Source organism: Vulpes lagopus, chromosome 4, assembly GCF_018345385.1.
Source record: "Vulpes lagopus strain Blue_001 chromosome 4, ASM1834538v1, whole genome shotgun sequence".
Lineage (NCBI taxonomy): Eukaryota > Metazoa > Chordata > Mammalia > Carnivora > Canidae > Vulpes > Vulpes lagopus.
In genome coordinates, this window is record NC_054827.1 from 92,135,411 (window position 1) to 92,161,897 (window position 26,487).

Sequence of the window (26,487 nt, forward strand, 5' to 3'; positions counted from 1 at the left end):
TTCACAAAGTAGAGACCTATGGAGGGCAAGTGGTAGATGCATTCTGGAGCTAATTCTATACAATAGTTGATCCTGTAAAATGGTAAACCCATCCTGTTATTTCTCCAGCTCCAGGATGAGTCCTGGGATACATACGTCAATTGTCAGAATCTCCAAGTTTGTTCCCTATTATGTTAGAAAGTTTCCCCATTCATACCAAGATGGTAAAAAGAAAGAAATGTAACATCCTGATATAAATGGCAGAGTGTCTCTGCAAAGTGATAGACAAATTGTTGCACTAATCATACATAGACAAAATGCAATTCTTCTTGGTCTACTTTTGATTTTTTTAAGGCAACATAGATTGGAGAAGCTGCTTTAACCCTCCTGAGGCTCCCTGGTCTGAGGAGGACCAAAGCAAGCAAAAGTCCTTCAGAAGGGCCAGGATGTAGTGCGAGCTGCCCTGCTACTTGGGCCTTCTGCCATGGTATACACATTGAGGGGAGATGTTAGCAAACCTTCACGTGAGAATCACAGTACAGACACTGAGAACTTGGATAAAATCCCTGCCTTTCTATTCCGACTACTCATCACTAAAAGCAACTTCTGGCTGCCACTGGGCCCTGGTGCATGTTGAGGACCTGATTGTGGGAAATAGTGTGACCAGGCAAGTTGAGCTGTGCATCATAAACCAAGTGCCATCTGACCAATTGATCCATAAAGTTGATCTTCTGTTATGTGGCAGTGGAAACTGGGCCCAAGCGTGTCTGGGAGGCACATAAATTGCAGGAAGAAATTGCTCAGATTGCCATGGCAGTTGTGTCTGTTGCTTTGCCACCTCTCTCTCCACCCATGCCTGCATGTGGCCTTGGGAGTATATCTGGAGCAAGGCACCTGTCAAAGGTAATATACAACTACTAATGCAGGTTCAGAATCCTCATATGTATCAGAAGACTAAATAGATTTTCATCTTGATTTTCATGGTAAGTTCATACAATAAAAGCATGCCTTTATGGTCTTGTGACCCTGAGGGGCTTATGCATGAGGTATCAGAACAACTCTAACAAGGATAACTGACTTGTGGTCCAACATTTATAAGAAAGCTGCAGTTTGTCCCTTCAATGTTGTCTTTTCATATCATGGTGAAACAGGGTTTAATAAGCATTGGATTATTTACCTATTAATTCTGGGACAGTATCAGGAGGGAATATAGACAAACTTGCATTGTTCCTGATCACAGGAAAGCTGATGGCACTTTCAATGTCTTCTGTATTGCAGATGTGAACTTTTCATTTGCCAAAGAGCAAAGTTGGTGGATGAAGTAGTGTATCTTTCATCTGCTCCTCCAAACCCACTTCCATGCTACTTGTCCTACTCTGTGTCCACAGAAGCTGACCTATATAAACAACATCAACAGTTCCTCTCCACTTCTGGCTTCTGGCTGGCTTCAGCCAACTGGAAGGACATTGGAAATTACAGGAAGGAAAGGGAGTTAAAAGGGAGAACAGTGGCAGCTTATTTAAGAGTGGTTTTAAATTTAGAGCAGATAAAAAACTGATAAGGCAAGTTAGCAAAGGGGAGGTGCTGATGAACTAGAGACATTAATGGGGATGTGTGTTTGGGTGGTGATATGGAGCTGAAGACCAGAAATGTCAGAGAGAGACATATGAGATGAAGAATTCAAGGGCCAGTTACCAGGGACTAAGTTCAAATGTAATGAGGCCTGAATGTTGAATGGGGAATGCTGAGAAGGTGAGGGGGTAAGGAGGAGTGGAAGAAATGAGTCAGGAGCCAAAGGTATTTAAGAATGAGAAGGAGTGACTGATGACTGAAGGTGGCATCAATGAAAAGAGGTGGGAGGTGGAGAGATGGAGGCTGCTGCATCATGGGGAGATGTTGAAGAAGAGCAAGAGCCATGAATTAGAAGCAGCAGCTAGGCACAAGGCAAGTACCAACACTACCACTAGGCATGGAAATATGTGAGAGAAGAAAAGACAATACCTTTTAGTGAAAGTCTCTGGGGACATCTAGGCACCAGTAAGGCAACGTGAAAAGGGAGCATAGCTAGAACAGCTGTCAGGCCTTCTTCCCTGGAAGGAGGTGGGTGGGGGCCCCTTTGGAGCACTAAGTCAGGTGTACATAGCAGCTTTCAGGTACCAAGACCAGACTTTTAAAACAAATTGGAGCTTCATGTCACCTTTGCAGTCAAAGAATTCAAAGATAGCTCATGAAGGGCATATTCTCAAAAACTCCCCACCTTTCAGAATAGACACAGGTTGCCATTTAACAAATATAGATTCTAAACTGTAGAAAGAGCACATTCATCCTGAGAGTGCCAGGGAGAGAAATACAACTAGAAAGGTCTCCTATTTTCCAGTATTTAGTGCCCTGGGGATCTTAAACCTTTTGAAATCAGATGTTATATATAACTACCACTTCTGAGCAGAGTCCCCAGTAAACATTTTCATCTCAAGAAATCACACACAGTAAATCAAAAACTGAAGAAGAGGTAGGTTGTCTGGGGTCTAGCAAAGGTACTGATCAAGCAAAGTAGATGAGACTTCAGCTAAAAATTGGCACTCCCTCTTGCTCTTTGCTCTCATTATCTTTATATCACATGTAACTTACCACAAAAGAACAGCACGTATTCTTTTATTTTATTTAAATTCAATTAGCCAACATATAGTACATCATTAATTTCAAAAGAACAGCATTTAATAAACATTAACTGAACCACTGGAGTCCTGTGCAGAGTGCAGAGCTGGGCGTATTAACCACAATTTTATATAATCAATGGAAGTAGCATGTACCACCTTCAAAACTGAAGATTACTATTCTAGGCTGCTAAATATGTAAAATATTATTTAAAAAGCACTTATGACTTTCTTACAAGTCAAATTTCTGCCCTTGTAAATTTTTTTTAAATATTTCATTTAGCTTTTTGAGAGAGAGCACAAGCAGGGGGAGGGACAAAGGGAGAGGGTGAAGCAGACTCCCCACTGAGCAAAGAGCTCCAACCCAGGACCCTGAGATTATGACCTGAGCCGGAAGGCAGATACTTAACCCAATGAGCTACCCAGGTGCCCCCTGCACTTGTAATTAATGACTTAAAAACTCCATTGAAAAACATAAATGGATAGAATGCAATTTTACATAATGTAAACTACTAAAAAACTAGGATACTAACAAATTCTAAACCTTTTGTCAAGACGGTTTATTTTCTTTGATACATAAAATGTTTCTTTAAAAATTGTCTTCCTTTTCCCAGGAAGAATGTGTATTGGAGAGTATACAATCTGAATGCTGATTATTTTAACATGAAAAGTGATTACATGAAAAAATTCTAGAAGGCCTAGGAAACTGACAGTTAAACAGCACAGCCATTTAGGTAGACTACTGCATTGTGTCTTTTCTTACAGAGTATAGCAAGATGTGTTTTGAAATATACATATTTTCCTATAGTGGAGTCTTTAGTAAGTTATTTTGTATGTTCCATGATTTTCCAGCATTCATCTGAATGGGTGTGGATGCCCAAGATCTCCACCGCAAAGCACGCTCATGGTAAACACCTTTTCTTCTCCCAAAAGTGGTCTTGGGGCAGTTTTCTATTGATGTTGGTGATGGGTCAAGTTTCCCCTAATCTTCAAACGATGTAATCTGTTAATTCCATCCCATCACAACATGAGCAAAAAGGAGGTAACACATCCCAACTGTGCAGGAGACGACCATCATTGGGAAGCCCAACCTGAAATACAAAGAAAAGTGGATTGTAGTGTCTGGTATCTGACAAGTACTATAAAATCTAGACTCATTATGACATTTGTCATCACATCATTATATTTGTCATCTCTGCATCATCTTCCAATTGTCCTTCTGAGAAAGCTGGTTTCCCAGAAAGGTCGTATTTCATAGACCTCTGAAGTTCCTAATACTTCAAACTGAAGAGAGCTTCAGAGGTAGGATTAGGAAGTAATATCTAGTTTTAGGAAAGAACAGGAATTTCTTAAGTAGTCAGTGAAATGCAAGATGTGTATAGGTATGCACAAATACAAAGGAGTCATGAGAAGATGAAAGCTTCCCTCATTATATGCCTCCCACAAATCCCTAGCCTGGCTAGTAAATCCCAAACAATTTCCACTTCACATTTGGAATTCATACTTTGCAGACATTGCTCCATGCTGCATTGTCACTGGAGGAAATTACTGCAAAGATGAAAGTTTTTATCCCAAAAAGCCTTCAAAATTCACTGGCAAGAGCCTAGTTTTTGATAGTGATAATAATAATGATTATGACATTCTTCCTTTCCCCGGCCATGGGCATGGGGAGTGGCTACTCAGGAAGAGCCACAGCAAGCTCTCCCCACAAAGCTGTAATTTTAACATGGAAACTGCATCCACAAATGAAATAGTTCCTTAAATTCTAAACCAGAATTGCACTTTTCAGGATGGTGGTAGCTTCTCTTTGGACCACATTTCTTTTACAGAACAGAAAACCAAAACAACAGATTTCAGTAAAACTATCTAGATTTCTTGAGATTAGTAAACTTAGTTTTTTTAAAATAGCTGAACATGTTTGCAATTAAATTGGTCAGCCTTGATAACTGAATTCTGGAAAAATACCCCCCAGGAAAAGTGTCTGATCAACTCCAGGCATCACAGATCTCATCACAAGCTTTCAAATAGACGTAAAACCTTCTTGACACTATATGAGATTGTGTGACATTGCATCAGTGTCAAGTAAGATGCTGAATACTTCAACCTGGGTGCTGGGACACCTGGCTATGTTTCAGAAACAAATCTACCTGCAAGGGATGGATTCCACAAAAAGAAGACATTACTCTTGGGGAGTCCAAGCTGAGGAAATTCCTCATAGATGGTTCTGCTGTGCTTCTAAATGGGATTTACTGGTGTCTCAAAGATGGAACCAATCCCAAGAAGGAGCATTGCCTAGAGATTGGTGCAAGCATTCTGACACCATCAGAAAAATGACTGTTCACTTAGCGTCTAAACTCTGTAGACATCCTCACACAGATGACCTCATCAACTGTTCACACCGCCTTTGAGATTGGTATCATCACACCCACTGTACAGATGGGATTTGGAAAAGGAAGCAGACTTATCCAGGTAACTTGGCAAATCTGCTGTGGTGTAGACAATTAAACCCCATAAGTCTAAGTCTAGAATCCATGCTTTTTTTTTTTTTTAAAGAGTAACATTTTTAAAAAATTTTTATTTATTTATGATAGTCACAGAGAGAGAGAGAGGCAGAGACACAGGCAGAGGGAGAAGCAGGCTTCGACATCCTCACACAGATGACCTCATCAACTGTTCACATCGCCTTTGAGATTGGTATCATCACACCCACTGTACAGATGGGATTTGGAAAAGGAAGCAGACTTATCCAGGTAACTTGGCAAATCTGCTGTGGTGTAGACAATCAACCCCATAAGTCTAAGTCTAGAATCCATGCTTCTTTTTTTTTTTAAAGAGTAACATTTTTTTTAAATTTTTATTTATTTATGATAGTCACAGAGAGAGAGAGAGGCAGAGACACAGGCGAGGAGAAGCAGGCTCCATGCACCGGGAGCCCGACGTGGGATTCGATCCCGGGTCTCCAGGATCGCGCCCTGGGCCAAAGGCAGGCGCCAAACCGCTGCGCCACCCAGGGATCCCTAGAATCCATGCTTTTAACCACTATACATTCTGCTTCCCTGTGGGCATAAGTAAACCATACAATGACAATATAACACTCAGAAGTAAGTGCACATCTGCTATATGCTAAGGGTTTCATTGATATAGACATTGATACTTCCCAAACACAATAAGGCAAGTCATACATGTTATCCCTATTTTATAGAAGAAACTGAAGCTTAAAAATATTAAGGAATTTTACAAAGTATGCCAACACTAAAATGCAGATGATATTTTGGCATATTCTCTGGCTTCAAAAAACTTGTATATATTCCTACCACAACACATTAGTTAAGGGCCTTGCTCTTGTCCAGCTTCATGATGTTGGGCATCTCCATGACTCAACTTCTTTATTTTTGAAATGTGGGTAATAATAGTACCTAGTTACTAAGGTTACTACAAGGATTATATAAGTTCACCCCTGTAAATCCCTTAGACCAGTGTGTCTGGTCACAATGAGCCACCAGAACAGAGACTGACAAGACACCCCTTTGTGCTCATTTAACATGACAGCAAGCCTCAGACAAGGTATCCAGGACTACAGAGGAGACATTTTAGTGTTCACTGAACTTCAGGAAAATAGATCAACCTAAGTCTATTCTATTACCACCTACTGTGTCCTAATTAAGGAACTCCCAAGGTACAAACTCCAGCCTAACCATTGTGAAGAGAGAGACAGAGACAGAAACAGAGAGAAACAGACAGAAATAGAGAGACAGGTGAGACAAAAAGAGAGAGAGAAGGGAGAAAAGGAATAGGAGAAGTGAGAGAGGTAAAGAAGGGAAGATGGAGAGACAGAAGACAGAAAAGATTTACATCAGATGCCAGCTCTAGTATTTTAGATGCCAGCTCCATCATTCGCTAGGTGGGTTATGAATGCCAAGAAAAATAATACTCACAAAGGTATTTGTATGTGCTATAATATCCTTGACCCCATAAAAGTTCATAGACTAAGGATTCTATGAATGAAAAATGTGCTTTTCCAGTCCAAAGAGAATTCACCTAGGTAAACTGCCCCTTTTTATAGATCAAGAAACAATAAACTACAGCCCCCAGGCCAATAATGGCCCCCTGCCTAGGCCAAATAAAGTTTTTGCAAATAACTTTATTTTGTAAATAAAGTTTTATTGGAACACATTCTCTCCCATTCATTTACTTATCATCAATGGCTGCTCTACCATCTAGGGTGGCTGTGTCTGCCACAGCCAGAACAGTTGAGTAGTTGTGACAGAGACCACATGGTCCACAAAAGCCTGAAAGATTTACTATGTGACCCTTTACAAAAGATGTCTGCCATCCCTATTACAGCAAAAGACACTTAGTCCTGGAGAAGGTGAAGAAACATTCAAATGTTCTTGTCAGCTCCCACTCAAAATAAAAGGTAGGCCCAAACCATTAGCCAAGAGAAAGGTACTGTGCGCCACTATGTAATTTCACATTTCTAGTGCTACATATTAAAAAGAGTAAAATGAAACAAATGAAAATAAATTTAATAATTTATTTTATTTAATCTAACATATTCAAATTATTATTTTAACATATAATCAACATAAAATCTCTAATGGGATATTTTACATTCATTTTTTATAGTAAATCTTCAAAATCCAGGGTAGGTTTTCTATTCACAGAATACCTTACTTTAACATGCCATATTTCAAGGCTCAATTGTGCCAGTGACTGGAGGCTGTGTGGTCCAACACAGCTCTAGGAGTCTCACAACTTCTGGCTAGAAAATGTGAAAATCCAGATTGATGACCTTGAGTAAATGCAGGGGATGCTGGCTCTGGACGGAGCTTTCAGAGAGAATATGCTGGAATGAGTCCTTCACAGAAAGAATAGGTTTAGACAGGCTGACAGGGGTCTGCCACCCTCTGTGTACATATCCCTTGGGCGAGCACTCATCAGGGTGGCTTTTTTCCTTATACATTTTGTAAGTTGCATATGCATATAAAGAATCCTCTAATGTTGGGGTCAGGACAAATGATGAAACTGTTTATTGGCAAATTTGATGGCAGCACTGACAACAGTGGCTACACACCTGAATAAACTGATAGATAAAGACAAGGATGGGGCAGCTCCTTCTGCTGAAACTGCTAAAGTTGGCATGTTCCTTTCTGGGGTAATCCCCTGCTGCTTTTTCCTGTGGGAGTGTGGTTAGCTTGATTGGTGTTTCAATGCTTCACTTACTGCCCAGGCAGGAGTCTACTGGAAGGAGATTTATTTGAAGATAGGGCAGTAATAACTTCCTGTCACTGTCAGTAGTGCTTTGAATATACACTTTTATGGTCCACATTTACCAAGAGTAGTTTCATTTCCCAGAAGATCCATTTGTCTTGCTCTCTAGCCTCTCAGAAAAGCAGTATCTTCACCAAAAGGCTTAGGAAAAGCATATTTGCTCAAAATCCAGCATCACATTATGCTTTCATTTCCCTCTGGGATTATTTTCAATTTACTCTGGCTCCAAACATCACATTCTATTATAGGAAGCAAAAACACCTGAATGTCAAAGCACAAATCAAGATGCAAAATGTCAGATGGATGCCCAGACAAATGCTGCATTCAGTTTTAGGTTAAAAATGTAATTGTAATGACACACAGTACTCCAAGGAACCAAAGCTTCCATATTGCTGGGAAACTAGCTGCCCCAGAACCATGCCATTTCTGAAGGAGGTCAGGCACTGCACCAAGGGCAGAATTCCACACACTGAAGAGAGACCTGGTTTGCAGCAAAAGGAAATGTTTGCTAATGAAGTCTCCGACTTGAGTTTTAGACAGAAACCATTCTTTCTATTTATTTTTCCTTTCCAAAAGGCTTTACAACATACCATGACTATAGGTATTAATCAAAAGCCATTTCATTGTTGCCTTTCTACAAAGGTAATGCATATTTCTCAGCAGAACAGCTTTTGTTTTTATAGGACTGTGGGAGCTTATCAGAGGGATGTACAGCTTGCCCACTTTCCATAGACCATGGATATCTTGAGAATCAGACTCTTCAGCCCCTTAACCAGTCTTCAGGTCATTCAGGGCCCCAGGAGAGAAATTGCTTTCTTTTTTTTTTTTTTAAATTTTTTATTTATTTATGATAGTCACAGACAGAGAGAGAGGCAGAGACACAGGCAGAGGGAGAAACAGGCTCCATGCAGTGGGAGCCCGATGTGGGATTCGATCCCGGGTCTCCAGGATCACGCCCTGGGCCAAAGGCAAGCGCCAAACCACTGCGCCACCCAGGGATCCCAGAAATTGCTTTCTTATCCTCATCTCTCATCTAAAATTTGAGCAGCCCCATACTTCATGTCCTGGATCTCTCCAGGTGACAATTAGCTAATCCTCTTCATGAAAAAAGCCTGAAGGAACTTCCTGAATCTTGGAAATAAAGCCCCATGGTTACATTTCCCAAAGAGAGAGGGGTTCCTGGTGGGGTAGAAAGTGGTGACCCATAGGGAGAACTACAGAGAAGAGAAGGCATGACTAAGTGGGGGAGGGGTGCTCATGGTGTCTTCAGAGCCCTCCCCATCACCACTTGTCACTGGTGTCAAGCTGCCAGCAGCAGAGTTCACGTGGCTGAAGACTAGAAAGGATGACAAAGGAACAGCATAGATGTCATGGTAAGGAGTAAAGCATCAAAGTGAAAAAGGCAAAGCTTGGAGAAAAAGGCATGTGAGGATGAAATTGTAATAATTTTTCCCCGGTCAGAATAGATTCTAGTTTGGGTGGTTTCTTTTTCATGTGTTCAACCTTATGAAATGTATGTGTCCACTTTCATAGCAAGCAAAAGAGAAAGAATTCAAGAAAATTATGTGTTGTTCTTTCTTCTTCTTGCATACTTTGTGCCCACCACTGCCAGCCCCAGCCCGTCTCTTAACCAGCACCACTGCTCTTGGGCGTGAGCAGTGGAGCTGGAACTCTCCTTTCTCCCTCCATGAGATCTGCAGTCAGTTAGCTTCTCCCTTCCATGTTGGGGAAGACCCTTTACCCACTGGGTATCCTCTGAAAATAAATGGAAAGTCAGACAGCCCTGTAGACACATGGCATCATGTGAAGACATCCAATACCTTCCTGGCTCCTTCTCCCATATTCCCATATTCGGAATATGACCACCTTCTTTCGGACTTTTATTTTTTTATTTTAATTCTATTTTAATTCTAGCATACTTAACATATAGCATTATATTAGCTTCAGGTGTATAACACTGTGATTCAACAATTCAATACATTATTCAGTGCTCCTCAAGAGAAGTGTACTCTTAATCCCCTTCACCTATTTCACCCATCCGCCCACACCCACTGTCCCTCTGGTAACCAATAGTTTGTTCTCTGTAGTTAAGAGTCTGTTTTTTGGTTTGTCTTTTTTTCCCTTTGTTCACTTGTTTTGTTTCTCAAACTCCACATGAATAAAATCATATGGTATTTGTCTTTCTCTGCTTGATATATTTCACTTGGCATTATACTCTCTAGTTCCATCCATGCTGTTACAAATGGCAAGATTTCATTCTTTTTATGGCTGAATAACAATAATATATATACACATACATACGTAAATGGGATATATACATATATATAAATGGGATATATGTATATCCCATTTTCTTTATCCATTCATCTATTGACACACGGGCTGCTTCCATAATGTGCCTATTGTAAATGGTGCTGCCATAAACATAGAGGTGCATCTATCCCTTCTGACTTTTTAAAGAACATCATATTTATCTGGGTTAAATAGCAGCAACATTCCTCAACTATACCCAGCAAGCCTTTATCCTTATCTTTCTTTTTTCCCTCTATTGAGTATTGGACTCAAATTCTGGACTGCATCTCCATCGCCCTCCTCTAAGAACTTTCTTCACCCAGTGCCTTCTTCTCTCACACCTTTAATGCCTCCTTTCTGACTGACATCTTTTTCTGGCCTATAAATACCCCCAAATCTTCCTTTGTTACAATTAATTGTTCCTCATTTCACTCCAACCCCTCTTAAATTACTTAATGCCTTTGTTATGTACATTGCACTCTGTTGGTTAATACATGGATGATACAAAGAGAAATACAGGCTCTCCCTGCCTGTAAGTAGCCCACAGTGAAAGGGAGCATATAGAAAATCAAATTTACAATACAATATAGTGAGTACTATACAGAGGCCTCTACTCAGGATTCTGAAGGAAAGCACTGAAAGCAAACAACTCCTTCATTGGCTGGTGCCCAACTGGTGAGTATGAAGGGCTGAGGAGAACACAGAAGGTTTGTAAGAAAAATGAGTTTCAAGTTTGTTGTTCAACAGAAAATAGGAATTAAACAGCCAACAAAGAGGAGAATGGGCATGAGCGATTTTGAAGACAGCATCCATACAGATTCACTACTTCTTAAAATAACCTTGATGGTTTATATTTTTCCAAAAAAACATTAATTTTATAAAAATTATTTTTATCATATTTATGTAATTTTCTAATATAACTTTTATCTTTACCTCCATAGCCTTATTCCCTTTCTTAGTACCTAGTTTTTGCTTTCATTCCTTTTCTTGATTGAGCCAAAGTTTTAACTATAACATCAAAAACACTTACAAAAAAAAAAAAGAAAATCACCTCTTGACTTACCAATTCTGCTGTTTATAGTCTTGTGTGTGTGTGTGTGTGTGTGTGTATGTTGGGTTGTTTGTTTCTATTTAAATTCCAGTTAACATATGGTGTAATATTCGTTTCAGATGTAGAATTTAGTGATTCAACACTTACATAGAACACTTGGTGCTCATCACAAGTGTACTCCTTAATCCCCATCACTTATTTCATCCATCTCCCACCTACCTTCCCTCTATCAGTTTGTTCTTTATAGTTAAGAGTCTGTTTCTTGATTTACATCTCTTTTTCCCCCATGATCATTTGTTTTGTTTCTTAAATTCCATATATGAGTGAAATCATATGGCATTTGTATTTCTCTAACTTATTTCCTTAGAATAATATTCTCTAGTTCCATCCAAGTCCTTGCAAATGGCGAGATTTTATTCTTTTTTATGGCTGGGTAGTATTCCATTGTATATATATCCACCATTTCTTCTTTATTTATCAGTTGATGGACATTTGGGTTTGTTCCATAATTTGGTCAATGCTGATAAAGCTGCTATAAACATTAGGGTGCACCTGTTCCTTCAAATCAGTACTTTTGTATCCTTTGGGTAAATACTTAGTAGCACAATTGCTAGATCATAGGGCAGCTCTATTTTTAACTTTTTAATAAATCTCCATACTATTTTCCAGAGTGGCTGCACCATTTTGCATTCCCAGTAATAGTCCACAAATGTTCCTCTTTCTCTGCATCTTTGCCAACACCTACTGTTTCCTGTGTGGTTAATTTTAGTCCATTCTGACTGGTGTGAGGTGATATCTTATTATACTTTTGATTTGTATTTCCCTGATTATGAGTGATATAGAGCTTTTCACACGTCTGTTGGCTATCTGTATGTCTTTTTTTGGAAAAATGTTCATTTCTTCTGCCCATTTTTGAGCTAGATTATTTGGGTTTTATGTGTTGAGGTTTGTAAGTTTTTTATATATTTTGGAGATTAGCTCTTTATCAGATATGTCATTTGCAATTATCTTCTCCTATTCCATTTTTTAAAAAAGATTTTATTTATTTATTCATGAGAGACACACACAGAGAGAGAGGCAGGGACACAGGCAGAGGGAGAAGCAGGCTCCATGTAGGGAGCCTGACATGGGACTCGATCCTAGGTCTCCAGGATCACGCCCTGGGCTGAAGGCAGTGCTAAACCACTGAGCCACCCAGGCTGCCCCCTCTATTCCATTTTTAATCTAATTCAGTTAGTTTTGGCTTTGTATTGTTTGATTCTTTCCTCCTTCTTTCCTGTTTTATTTCATTTCTGTTTTATTTTTTTCTCAATTTAAAATTAATTAAAATAACTAAGGCTACACTTGATTCCCAGTACAGCTCCAAGGCCTTCCTTGAACTTTGCAATGTTACCTTTTTCTTTGGAGCTGAGTCGGCTGCTATGACTTACATAGGGGGTGGGGGGCCATGCAAAGCCTGGTGTTATGAACTGAATTTGCTGCATACCTTCAACAAGTAGCCAACCTCCCTGAGACTAATTTTCTTATGAAATAATATTTTTGCAAAGAAATTTAAGATACAGTGTATAAAACAATGATTAGGGTCTAGTACTTTATAAATGCTCTTGAAATAGTGAATGTTAATTATTATTTTTGTTACTACTAATGTATATTCTATTAATACAATTACTATTAAAAAATACAATTACTATTACTCCTATTATTATTTCTTTTGGTTTATCTTTTGCAAAGTGGATCACCATTTTCCTCTTATTTTTAACTTATAATGCAATGCAAATCATTCATGGTTGTCAGACTATGGCTTGTCAATATCCAGTTATTAAATCATGAAGATTGTCTTCACAGCTTATTATACAATGAATATTTGTAGCTGTTTTGTGGGCTCTTGAAGGTATACTCTCTATAGGAAAAAAAAAAGAGAATCATATAACTAATCTTTCAATTCTCAGAAATGGATAGTGTTACATGAAAGTCTTTCAATAACAATGAAGTTTATATTAATTTCTCCTTTTATTTCTGACAACTTATCTTGTTCATTTGATGCTACTATTTTGGCAGTTAAAAACTATTATACTGACTCTGTTTTACTGACTGCATATTTTATTTTATTTTTCAAAGATTTTATTTATTTATTTATGAGAGACACACAGAGAGAGGCAGAGACACAGGCAGAGGGAGAAGCAGGCTCCATGCAGGGAGCCCGATGTGGGACTCAATCCCTGGACTCCAGGATCACGCCATGGGCCAAAGGCAGGCACCAAACCGCTGAGCCACCCAGGAATCTCCTGAATATTTTAAAGAAGACTTCCATATTTTACATTATGTATGTTTCTATCTTTATTATCTTTTCAATTGTATCAGCCAGACTTACTTTATTCACAGTTCTATTTTTAACCTCTCCTGATCTCTGCTTTTAAAGCAGAATTCATCTAGAATTTTATTTTATTCTCTACTTTAGATTTGTCACTTTTAAAAAAATATTTATTTATTTGAGAGAGTGGGGAGGGCCCACAGGAGAAAATAGAGAATCTTAAACTGACACCATGCTGAGTGTGGAGCCCAACAAGGGGCTTGATCTCATGACCCTGAGATCACGACCTGAGCTAAACCAAGAGTCAGATACTTAACCAATTGAGCCACCCAGGTGCCCCTGATCCTTCACTTTTAATGCTATATTTGGCTTTCCTTATATAGTCTTGGTTTATGTTTCATGTTTTTAAATTTGTTTCATTTTTTGTTTATTATGCTTTTGGCTATATAAATTTCATTGATTTGCCTTTATAAATACAGTGATTTAAAAATTAAATTTCCTTCTCCGATTGACTTACTTCACTCAGCATAATACCCTCCAGTTCCATCCACGTCATTCATTTGGGGAATATAAATCATAGTGAAAGGGAATATAAGGGAAGGGAGAAGAAATGTGTGGGAAGTATCAGAAAGGGAGACAGAATATAAAGACTCCTAACTCTGGGAAACGAACTAGGAGTGGTGGAAGGGGAGGAGGGTAGGGGGTGGGGGTGAATGGGTGACGGGCACTGAAGGGGGCACTTGAGGGGATGAGCACTGGGTGTTATTCTGTATGTTGGCAAATTGAACACCAGTAAAAAATAAATTTATTTAAAAAATAATAATAAAAAATAAAAATTAAATTTCACTAATAGTTACTTCTAAGTGTTTAATAATAAAAAGATAAATCCATAGGCCTCAACTACAAAAGATAAATAAATAAACCAGTATCCTTTGACCCTCCAATGCAAGACAAATAAAACAGAAAGTTTTAATTTCTCTCCGTAACACCTCAACACATTTGTTTTTTTGTTTTTGTTTTTGTTTTTGTTTTTTTGTTTTTGTTTTTTTACCTCAAAACATTTGTGGTCTTCCTCAATTCAAATGAGATTGTAGACTCAGATTACATTTCTTAAATTCTTAACTATTTACAATATAAATTTTCTGTTTAGATACATTCTGGTTATTGAATTCAGTTTGTCTATTTATAAGCATTAATTATCTTTTTTCTGTAATGTGCATTTAATTGATCTTACTATTTATGATTAATCATATTCTCACCACAAATTGCACAGCTTAAGTGCTTAATTCTGGAATGTATATTTCAATAACCACTTTCAGGAAATGACAGCATTGATTTGTTCCTGAATGGTGACTCAACTGATGCATTGATGATGATAATGATGAAGAATATGAGAACAATCTAACAATTATACAATAGCAGATGACATCCATGAGTGAGAACATATCAGGCAGCCAGATTTATATGCATTAGCTCAGCTAATCCCCACAAAATACTATGATAGGTAGTATTAGGACCTACCCAAGATCACACAACTAGTTAGGAACAAAAAGGTTTCTGTAACTTTAATAGATAAATGGAATTTGATCGAACTTGAACTTAGAACCCTGAGGTTATAGCCATTTCTTATCCAAACTTTGTTATTGGGCATTTAATAATATTCAGGAGTTGGAAGTCCTCTTAATTTTGTTTTCTATTTTTGTGCATAAGGTTCTTGGATTCTTGTAGAAATGTTATCTTTATCTTTGTTATTAAAAATACTAACAAGCTGTGTTATAGCATGATTATCATTTAGTTAATTTTATCTGTGACATAGTGAACATATTTTGGTGTGCATTCCAAAGTCAGTTTTTGTGTGTGCTTTTTTGAATATTCAGGTATATTTTCTTCAGTTATATTTTGATTATTGCTGCTGTTTCCTTCCTTTTTAATTTAATCACTTTTATTTAAGCAAAGTCCCTCAAGAGCTTGTTTTCAATGAACATTGTAGATCCCTCAAGAACTTTTCTTCGATATATATTATACACTGTGATTTGAAATTCATATACATTACAAAATAGTTACGACAATGGCTAGCTACCATCTATTGGTATGCAAAATTGCTATAATATTATTGCCTATATTCCCAATGGTATACATTACATTCCAATGTCTTAATTTATTTTGTAACTAGGAGACTATAAATCTTAATTCACTTCACCTCTTTTATTCATCCCCCCATCCCTCTGCCCTGACAATCATCAATTTGTTCTCTGTATCCACAAGTCTATTTCTGTTTTTTTTCTTTTTTATTCCACATATAAGTGAAATAATATATTTTTGTCTTTGTAACATTGTTGCAATGGCAAGACTTCATTCTTTTTATGTCTCAGTGTTATATGTATATGTATATATATGTATATATATGTAACATATATATAATATTTATATTTCTTATAACGATATGAATGGATCTTTATCCATTCATCTATCAATAGACATTTAGGCCACTTCCATATCTTGGTTATTGTAAATAAGTTGTGATGAACATAGGTGTGCATAGGTCTTTTTGGATTAATATTTTCATTATGTTCAGATAAATAACTAGAAGTGGGATTGCTAGATCATATGGTAGTTCTATTTATCATTTTTTAAAGAACCTTCATACTTTTACATAGTGGCTGCAACAAATTATTTTCCCACCAGCTGTACACAATGGTTTCCATTTCTCCACATCCTCACCAAGACTTACTGTTTCTTATCTTTTTGATACCATTCTGACAGATGTGAAGTGATATCTAACTTTGGTTTTGATTTTTATTATCCTAATGATTAGTGATGTTAAGCATCTTTCCATTTTTCTGTTGGCCATCTGTATGTCTTCACTGGGAAAATGTCTATTCAGGTTCTCAGCCCATTTTTTAATCAGATTTTTTTATATTCAGTTATATGAATTCTGTTAGAAAGGTAGAAATGTGTAATTCTATTATATATATTTGCATTATATATAATATATATAATATTAATATTATATATTAACCAATTCAGTTATATGAATTATTAATTCTCTGCATATTTTGAATTTTAAGCCTTTATTGGATACACCATTTTGTGAATATCTTCTCCCATTCACTAGGTTAACTTTTCATTTTGTTGATCATTTCTTTCACTGTGCAAAAGCCTCTTAGTTTGATGTGGTCCCATTTGTTTATTTTTGTTTTTGTTGTCCTTGGTGGAGGAGAAAGATAAAAAAAAAATATATTGCTGAAATTAATGTCAAAGATTTTACTATGTTTCCTTCTAGAACTTTTAAGGCCTCAGGTCTTACAGTTAAGTTTTTAACCCATTTTGAAGTTACTTAGATAATTGGTGTATGAAAGGGGTCCAATTTCAATCTATTGCATGTAGTTGTCCAGTTTTTCCAGCACCATTTATTACAGAAATTGTCTCTCCCCCATTGTATATTTTTTACTCATTTTTTTTAGATTAATTGACCATATAAGTGTGGTTTTATTTCTAGGCTCTCTATTCTGTTCCATTGGTTGATGTGTCTGTTTTTGTGCCAGTACAATACCATTTTATTATAGCTATATAATATTTTGAAACCCAAGAGTATATCTTTAGCATTGTTCTTTCTCAAAATTGTTTTGTATTTTTAGAGTCTTTGTGGTTCCATTCAAATTTTATGGTTACTTTTTCTAATATTGTGAAAAATTCCATTGGTATTTTGATAGAGATTACACTAAATTTGTAGATTGCTTTGAGTAGGATGGACATTTCAACAATATTAGTTCTACTCCATGACCACAGTATATCTTTCCATTTATTCCTATCATATTCATTTTCTTTTTTCAATGTCTTATACTTTTCAAAGTATAGGTCTTTTATCTATTTGGTTAATTTTATTTTTAAAGTACTTTATTTTTACTAGTTCTGTTAATGCTTTGGTGGAAGTTTTAGAGTTTTTCTATATAACATCATGTTATGTGCAAATAGTGAGAGTTTTACTTCCTCCTTACCAATGTGTATGCCTTTATTTTCCTTGTCTAATTGCTGTGGCAAGGACTTCCAAAATGATGTTGACTAAAAATTCTGAAGAGTGAGCATCCTTATCTTGTTCCTGATTTTGAATTAAAAGTTTCAAGCTTTTTACGATTCAGTATGCTAGCTGCGGGTTTGTGGCCTTTATTTTGTTGAGTACATTCACTCTGTACCTTGGTTGACAGTTTTTATTATAAAATGGATGCTAAATTTGGTCAAATGTTTTTTTGCATCTATTGAGATGATCATATGATTTTAATCCATTTTGTTTTCCTTCATTTTATTAATATGGTGTATCATGTCGATTTGTGGATACTGTGTAATCTTTGTATCTCTGGAATAAATTCACTTGATCATTGTGAATGATTCTTCCAATATTGAATTTGGTTCCTTAATATTTTGTTGAGAATTTCTACAACATGGTTCATCAGGGATACTGGCCAGTAATTTTCTTTTTTGGCAGTGTCTGTCTAGTTTAGGTATTAGGGTAATGCTTATCTCATAGAATGAGTTTGGAAGAGTATCTTCCTCTTCAATTTTTTGAAATAGTTTGAGAATAATTGGTTTCAACTCTTCTTTAAATGTTTGATAGAATTCACCTGTGAAGCCACCTGGCCTTAGACTTTTGTTGAGAGGACTTTTTTTGATTCAATTTCATTATTAGTAATCTGTTCAGATTTTCTATTTCTTTGTGATTCAATCTTGAAAGGTTATGTGTTTCTAAGAATTTATCTATATCTTTTAGTTTGTCCAATTTGTTTGATGTATAATTTTTCATAGTAGTCTCTTATAATCCTTTGTATTTAGTACAAAGTAAATCCTAAACTGTGGTATCAATTGTAACTTCTTTTTCATTTATAATTTTACTTATTTGAGCCCTCTTTTTTCTAAATGAGTCTTGCTAAACATTTATTAACTTTGTTTCTCTTTTCAAAGAATAAGCTCTTAGTTTCATTGACCTTCACTAGTGTTTTTTTTTATTTTTTAGTATCTATTTCATTTATTTCTGCTCTGATCTTTATAATTTCCTTCCTTCTACTAATTTATGGTTTTGTTCTTTCTCTAGTTCCTATAGGTGTAAAGTTAAATTATTTATTTGATGTTTTTATTATATCTTGAGGTAGGCTTCTATCATTATAAACTTCCCTTGTAGAAATGGTTTTATTGCATCCCATGCACTTTGGGATGTTGTGTGTTTGTATTCATTTGTTTCCAGGTATTATTTGAGTTCCTCTTTGATTTTTTCATTGACCCATTCATTCTTAGTAGCATGTTGCATAGTCTACATGAGTTTGTGGGTTTTTCTCACTGTTCTTTTCACAATTGGTTTAGTTTCATAGAAAAGGTGCTTACTATTATGATTTCACTCTTCTTAAAGTTATTGAGACTTGTTTTTGGCCTAATATGTGACATATTCTGGAAAATGTTCCAAATGCACTTGCAAAGAATGTGTATTCTACTATTTTGGGATGGAATGCTCTATATATATGCATTAACTCCATCTGACACTGCTTTCTTACTGATTTTCTGCCTGGAGGATCTATCCATTGATGTAAATGGAGTACTAAAGTCTCCTATCATTATTGTATTCCTATCAAGTTTTCCTTTCATGTGTATCAATTTTTGCTTTATATATTTAGTCACTCCTATGTTGGGTGCATAGTTGTTTATAAGTGTTATACTTTCCAGTTGGGTTGAATCATTAATCATTATGTAATGCCCTTCTTTGTCTCTTGTTACAGACTTTGTTTTAAAGTCTATTTTGTCTGACATAAGCATTGCTACTTCAGCTTTCTTTTCATTTCTTTTTGCATGGAATATCTTTTTCTATGCCTTCACTTTCAGACTGTGTTTGTCTTATTTCTGAAGTGGGGTTTTGTAGATGGCATATAGATGAGTCTTTTTATTTTAATCTATTCAGACACTCTATGTATTTTGATTGGAGAATTTAGTCCTTTTACATTTAAAATAATTATTGAGGTGGTTCCAAGATGGCAGAGTAATAGGGAGACTCTGAATTTGCCTCACCCTCAGAATACAACTAAATCAACCTCCAACTATTTTGAACAACTAAGAAAAGGATCGTAGTAGTACAGAAATGATCTGCACATCTGGAGCAAGTGAATTTGGCAGAAGCAAGGTTTGGAGCCCTGGTTTGGAGGATTGGGAAGCCTTGGTGCTGGGAAAGGGAAGAAGCCTGGTTCACAGAACAGAATCAAGATGAGGGAGAAAGTCAGAAAGATTGCAGTAGATTGTGACTCCTCAATAAGATGGGGCAAGTGGATCCCTGTGTTGCTCAGGGAAGGATTGCTCCCCTTTCTTGAGGGCCGTTGAGAAGCATATTTGTCCTCTCTGGAGACAAGAGGACAGCTGAGGATCCACTAAGGGGAGCTCTGCAGTGGGGTCAGGGCGGAGTGCAGAGGGGAGAAACCCTCTTAACTTTGAGATGTGAGCCACAATAGGCTTGAACCTTTCTGTGAATGCTTTTACAGCTGCTTTTCTGGGGCTGGCTGGAGTGGATCACTGATAACATGGCCAATGCTTTTTGCTGTCTGCCACAATAGAATCAAAGCCATTGTTATGGCTTTTCTGGGACAAAGGGAAGTAGGAGACTAAGTCAAGTACAGATAGCTAATAGCTTGGTTCCAGCTTTTCGCTGAGCATTACAATAAACTTTAGCCTCTGTGCATTCACTGTGTAAAGGCATGCACTAAGTAAAGGAGTTTCAGGGAGGCAATGATTCTGGGAACACCCTGGTCCTCCTCCACTGGGGACAGGAGTGGGTGTGCACATTACCAGGCCCTTTAAAACTTGGAGTTTTGAATCCAGCCACACTGGCCAGAGATAAAATAGAAGAGATCTGTGGCTCAGAGCATGCCGAGGGATGGCCAAGGAATTGAAGAGAGCCTGGGCCACAAGAGATTGCTTGCTTTTGAGCAGCAGCTACTGGGAGCTCTACCCTCTAGGGACAAAGGGAAGAGGTGACACCATAATCTAACTCCTCCACCACCACCTCCTACTCCCACCCATGAGCAAAGTCAGACTCCAGGGAGAAATCCAGTGCCTCTAGTGGAGGCTGGAATCCCTTTACATTAGACCCCACCCCCTGAGCTAGTAGGAGCATCTTTCTGAGGGTAAGTCAGCTTGTGACCCAGCACAGTAGGCCTCTCACTCAGAAGACAAACACAAACCCCAGCATAAACCAAGTCTACTGATTAGAAAAAGCTCCAAAACATCAGCTTCTATCTTAACTTCCCAAACAAATCAAAGCATACCTACTTAAAGGAACAAACACTGCCTACCAGAAGGAGGAACTCTGTAGAGAAATGACCAGTGAGAAAGAGCAGCCAAAACACAAGAGGAGAGTATACACAGCATAAACAAGAATTACTTTCTGAAGATATTATTGCTCTTGATATTATTATTGCTGGTTTTACTTTTTGTTTTCTTTTTTTTTTTTTTCTCTTTCTTTCCTCCTCTTTTTTTCTGGACAAAAGAACCAGAGGTAATACTCTCTGCCATAGATTCAATCAATATGGATATAAGTAAGATGTCAGAACTAGAATTCAGAGTAATGATTATAAAGCTACTAGCTGGGCTTGAAAAAAAGCATAAAAGACACGAGAGAATCCCTTAGTGAAGAAATAAAAGAACTAGAATCTAGTCAGGCTGAAATTAAAAATGGTATTACTCAGATGCAGTCTAAAATGAAGGCTCTAAGTGTTAGGATAAATAAGGCAGAAGAGAGTGACATAGAAGACAAAATGATGGAAAGTATGGAAGCTGAGAAAAACAACTACTGGATCATGAGGAGAGGACTGGAGAGATCAGTGACACAGTAAAGTGAAACAATATTAGAATAATTAGGGGAACATAATATGAGGAAAGAGGAAGAGAGTGGGAGCCTAGAGGGTTTATTTGAAAAATTATAGCTGAGAACTTACCAAATATGGGAAAGGAAACAAGCATTCAAGTCCAGGAGGCACAGAGAACTTCCCCCCAAATAAATAAAAATAAACACCCTGACATATATTAGTGAAGCTTACAAATTTCATTGAGAAAGAGAAACTCTTGAAAGCAGCTTGAGACAAAGGGTCTTTAATCTACAAGACAGAAACATTAAACTGGCACCAGACCTATCCACAGAGACCTGGCAGGTCAGAAAGGTCTGGCATGATATTTTTTTAGGGTGCTAAAAGAAAAAAAAACATGTAGCCAATACTTTATCCAGCAAGGCTGTCATTCAGAATGGAAGGAGACATAAAGAGCTTCCAGGACAAAAATAAATTAAAGGAGATTGTGATCACTATACCAGCCCTGCAAGAAATACTAAAGGGGATACTTTACGTAAAGGAAGAGCACAAAAATAACATAGAAAGAAACAGAGACAATATACAGAAACAGCAACTTTACAGGTAACAGCATTAAATACAATGGCACTAAATTCATATCTTTCAATAGTTACTCTGAGTGTAAATGGTCTAAATGATCCTATCAAAAGACACAGGGTGTCAGATTGGATAAAAAATCAAGAACCATCCATAGGCCATCTACAAAAGACTCATTTTAGACCCAAAGATACCAAATATACAAAGCCAATCTTACACCTAAAGGAGCTGGAGAAAGAATGGCAAATAAAGCCTAAGCCCATCAGGAGAAGAGAAATAATAAAGATTAGAGTAAAAATCAATGAAATAGAAATCAAAAGAACAGTAGAACTGATCAATGAAACTAGGAACTGGTTCTTTGAAAGAGTTAATACTATTGATAAATCCCTAGCCAGACTTGTCAGAAAGAAAATAAAAAGGACCCAAATAAATAAAATCACAAATGAAGAGGAGAGATCACAACCAACATACAAGAAATAAAAAAAAAATTATAGGAACATATTATGGGCAACTATATGTGAACAAATTAGACAATCTGGAAGAAATGGATGCATTTCTAGAAACATATAAATTACCAGAACTGAAACAGAAAGAACTAGAAAACCTGAACAGACCAATAATCAGCAAGGAAATTGAAGGAGACATCAAAAAAACTCCCAACAGATAAAATTGCAGAGCTGGAAGACTTCCCAGGGGAATTCTACCAAACATTTAAAGAAGAATTAATACCTATTATTCTGAAGTTGTTTCAAAAAATAGAAATGGAGGGAAACTTCCAAACTCATTCTATGAGGTCAGCATTACCTTGATCTCCAAAACCAGAGTCCACTAAAATGGAAAATTACAGACCAATATCTCCAATGAACATGGATGTAAAAAATTCTTATCAAGATACTAACCAATAAGATCCAACACTGCACTGAAAGGATTATTCACAGTGACCAAGTGGGATTTCTTCCTGGGATGCCAAGGTGGTTCAACATCTGCAAATGATTCAATGTGATACATCACATTAATAAAAGAAAGGACAAAACCTATATGATCCTCTCAATAGATGCAGGAAAAGAATTTGAAAAAATACAGCATCCTTTCTTGATTAAAACTCTCCACAGTGCAGGGATAAAGGGAACATAGAGCAATATCATAAAAGGCATAAGTGAAAATCCCACTGTGAATATTATTCTCAATGGGAAAAAACTGAGAGCTTCTCCCCTAAGGTCAGGAACATTGCAGGGATGTGCACTTTCACCACTGCTCTTCAACATAGTACCAGAAGTCCTAGCCTCAGCAATCAGACAACAAAAAGAGATAAAATACATCCAAATAGGCAGAGAAGAAGTCAAACTCTCCCTCTTCCCAGATGACAAGATACTCTCTGTGGAAAAACCAAAAGCCTCTATCCCAAAATTGCTAGATCTCATACAGGAATTCAGCAAGGTGGCAGGATATAAAATCAATGCATAGAAGTCTGTTGCATTTCCTTAAACTAACAATCAAACAGAAGAAAGAGAAATTAAGGAATTGATCTCACAATTACACCAAAAACTATAAGGTACTAAAGGAATAAATGTAACCAAACAAGTAAAAGATCTGTACTCTAAAAACTACAGAACACTAAAGAAAGAAATTGAGGAAGACACAAAGAGATGGAAAAACATTCCATGCTCATGGATTGGAAGAACAAATATTGTTAATATGTCTATGCCACCCAGAACAATCTACACATTCAATGCAATTCCTATCAAAACACCATCAACATTTTTCACAGAGCTGGAACAAAGAACCCTAAAATTTGTATGGAACCAAAAAGATCCCAAAAAGCCAAAGGAATGTTGAAAAAGAAAACCAAAGTGAGAGTCATCACAATTCCAGACTTCAAGCTGTATTACAAAGCTGTGATTATCAAGACAGTATGATGACACTGGCACAAAAACAGACACATGGATCAATGGAACAGAATAGAGAACCCAGAAATGGATCTTCAACTCCACGGTCAACTAATATATATATATTTTTAAGATTTTATATATTCATGAGAGACACAGAGACTGAGAGAGAAGCAGGCTCCCTGTGGGGAACCCAAATCAGGACTCGATCCCAGGACCCCGGGATCACATCCTCAGCCAAAGGCAGATGCTCAACCATTGAGTCGCCCAAGCATCCCTACAGTCAACTAATCTTTGACAAAGCAGGAAAGAATAGCCAATGGGGAAGCACCTGGTTGGCTCTGTTGGTTAAGTATCTGCCTTCGGCTCAGGACATGACCCCATGGTCCTGGAATTGACGTCCACATTGGATTCCCTGCTTGTGTTCTCTCTCTTTCCCTCTATGAAATAAATATATAAAATCTTTAAAAATAAAAGAATATGCAATGAAAAATGACAGTCTCTACAACACATAGTGTTGGGAAAATTAGATAGTCACATGTACAAGAATGAACCTGGACCGTTTTCTTTCACCATCCACAAAGATAAACTCAAAATGGATGAAAGACCTAAATATGAGACAGAAATCCATCAAAATTCTAGAGAAGAACACAGACAACAACTTCTTCAACCTCAGCCACAGCAACTTCTTGCTAAACACATCTCCAAAGATAAGGGAAACAAATGCAAAAATGAACACTTGAGACTTTATCAAGATAAAAAGCCTTTGCACAGAAAGGAAATAGTCAACAAAACCTGGGTGGCTCAGTTGGTTAGGCATCTGCCTTCAGCTCAGGTCATGATCCCAGGTGCCCCGCATTGGGCTTCTTGCCTTGTGAAGAGTCTGCTTCTCCCTCTGCCTCTGCCATTTCCCCCGCTCATGCTCTCTCTCTCTCTCTCTCTCTCTTCTCTCTCTGCAATCTTTCTCAAAAAAATAAATAAAATCTTTAAAAAAAGAAACAAAACAAAACAAAAATCTAAAAGGAAACCTATAAAATGGGAGAAGATATTTGCAAAAGATATATCAGATAAAGAGCTAGTATCCAAGATCTATATAGAACTTATCAAACTCAACACCCAAAAAAACAGAAAATCCAGTCAAAAAAATGGGCAGAAGATATGAACAGACATTTCTCCAAAGAAGACATACAAATTGCCAATAGACACATGAAAAAAATGCTCCACATCACTTGGCATTAGGGAAATACAAATCAAAACCAAAATGATACACCACCTCAAACCAGTCAGAGTGGCTAAAACTAATAAGTCAGGAAACCATAATTATTGGCAAGGATGTGGAGAAAGGGGAAATCTTCTTAAACTGTTGGTGAGAATGTAAGCTGATATAGCCACTCTGGAAAATGGTATGTAGGTCCCTCAGGAAGTTAAAAAATAGATCTACCTACAACCCAGCAATTGCACTACTAGGTTTTACCCCAAAGATACAAATGTAGTGATCCAAAGGGGCACCTGCACCCCGATGTTTATAGCAGCAATGTCCACAATAGCCACACTATGGAAAGAGCCCAGATGTCCATGTACAGATGAATGGATATAGAAGATCTGACATATATACAATGGAATATTACTAAACCACCAATAAAAGATTTACATCAATATGGATAGATCTGGAGAGTATTGTGCTAAGTGAAATAAGCCAATCAGAGAAAGACAATTGTCATATGGTTTCAAGCACATATGAAATATACAAAACAGTGCAAAGGGGTATATAGGGAAAGGGAAGGAAAACTGAATGGGAAGAAATCAGAAAGGGAGACAAACCATGACATCTCTTAACCATAGGAAATAAAGTGAGGGTTGCTAGAGGGGAGGTGGGTGATGGGATGGGGTAACTGAGTGATAGGCATTAAGAAAGGCATGTGATGTAATGAGCAGTGGGTGTTATACACAACTGATGATTAACTGAACCCTACATATGAAAGTAACAGTGCACTATATATTGGCTAATTGAATTTAAATTTTAAAAAAATAATAATTATTGATAGTTATGTACTTACTGACATTTTTTCAAAATTTATTTTTTATTGATATTCAATTTACCAACATACAGAATAACACCCAGTGCTCATCCCATCAAGTGCCCCCCTCAGTGCCCATCACCCACTCACCCCCACCTCCCGCCCTCCTCCCCTTCCACTACCCCTAGTTCGTTTCCCCGAGTTAGGAGTCTTTATGTTCTGTCTCCCTTTCTGATATTTCCTACACATTTCTTCTTCCTTCCCTTCTATTCCCTTTCACTATTATTTATATTCCCCAAATGAATGAGAACATACACTGTTTGTCCTTCTCCGATTGATTTACTTCACTCACCGTAATACCGTCCAGTTCCATCCACGTTGAAGCAAATGGTGGGTATTTGTCGTTTCTAATGGCTGAGTAATATTCCATTGTATACATAAACCACATCTTCTTTATCCATTCATCTTTTGTGGACACCGAGGCTCCTTCCACAGTTTGGCTATTGTGGACATTGCTGCTAGAAACATCAGGGTGCAAGTGTCCCGGCGTTTCATTGCATCTGAATCTTTGGGGTAAATCCCCATCAGTGGCTGGGTCATAGGGAAGATCTATTTTT

The 26,487-nt window shown here is 37.3% G+C and overlaps 1 protein-coding gene across 3 annotated transcripts in view; it reads right to left on the reverse strand.

Moving 5' to 3' along the window:
• Positions 1–2,614: 2,614 nt before the first annotated feature.
• OCA2 (OCA2 melanosomal transmembrane protein) overlaps positions 2,615–26,487 on the reverse strand; it is a 409,422-nt gene continuing 385,549 nt past the window's right edge. For all 3 annotated transcript variants that reach the window (XM_041751148.1, XM_041751149.1, XM_041751147.1), the window contains one exon: positions 2,615–3,724. In XM_041751148.1, coding sequence (XP_041607082.1) covers positions 3,640–3,724 — 85 coding nt within the window. In that variant the 3' untranslated portion in view covers positions 2,615–3,639. The remainder of the gene's footprint in view (positions 3,725–26,487) is intronic.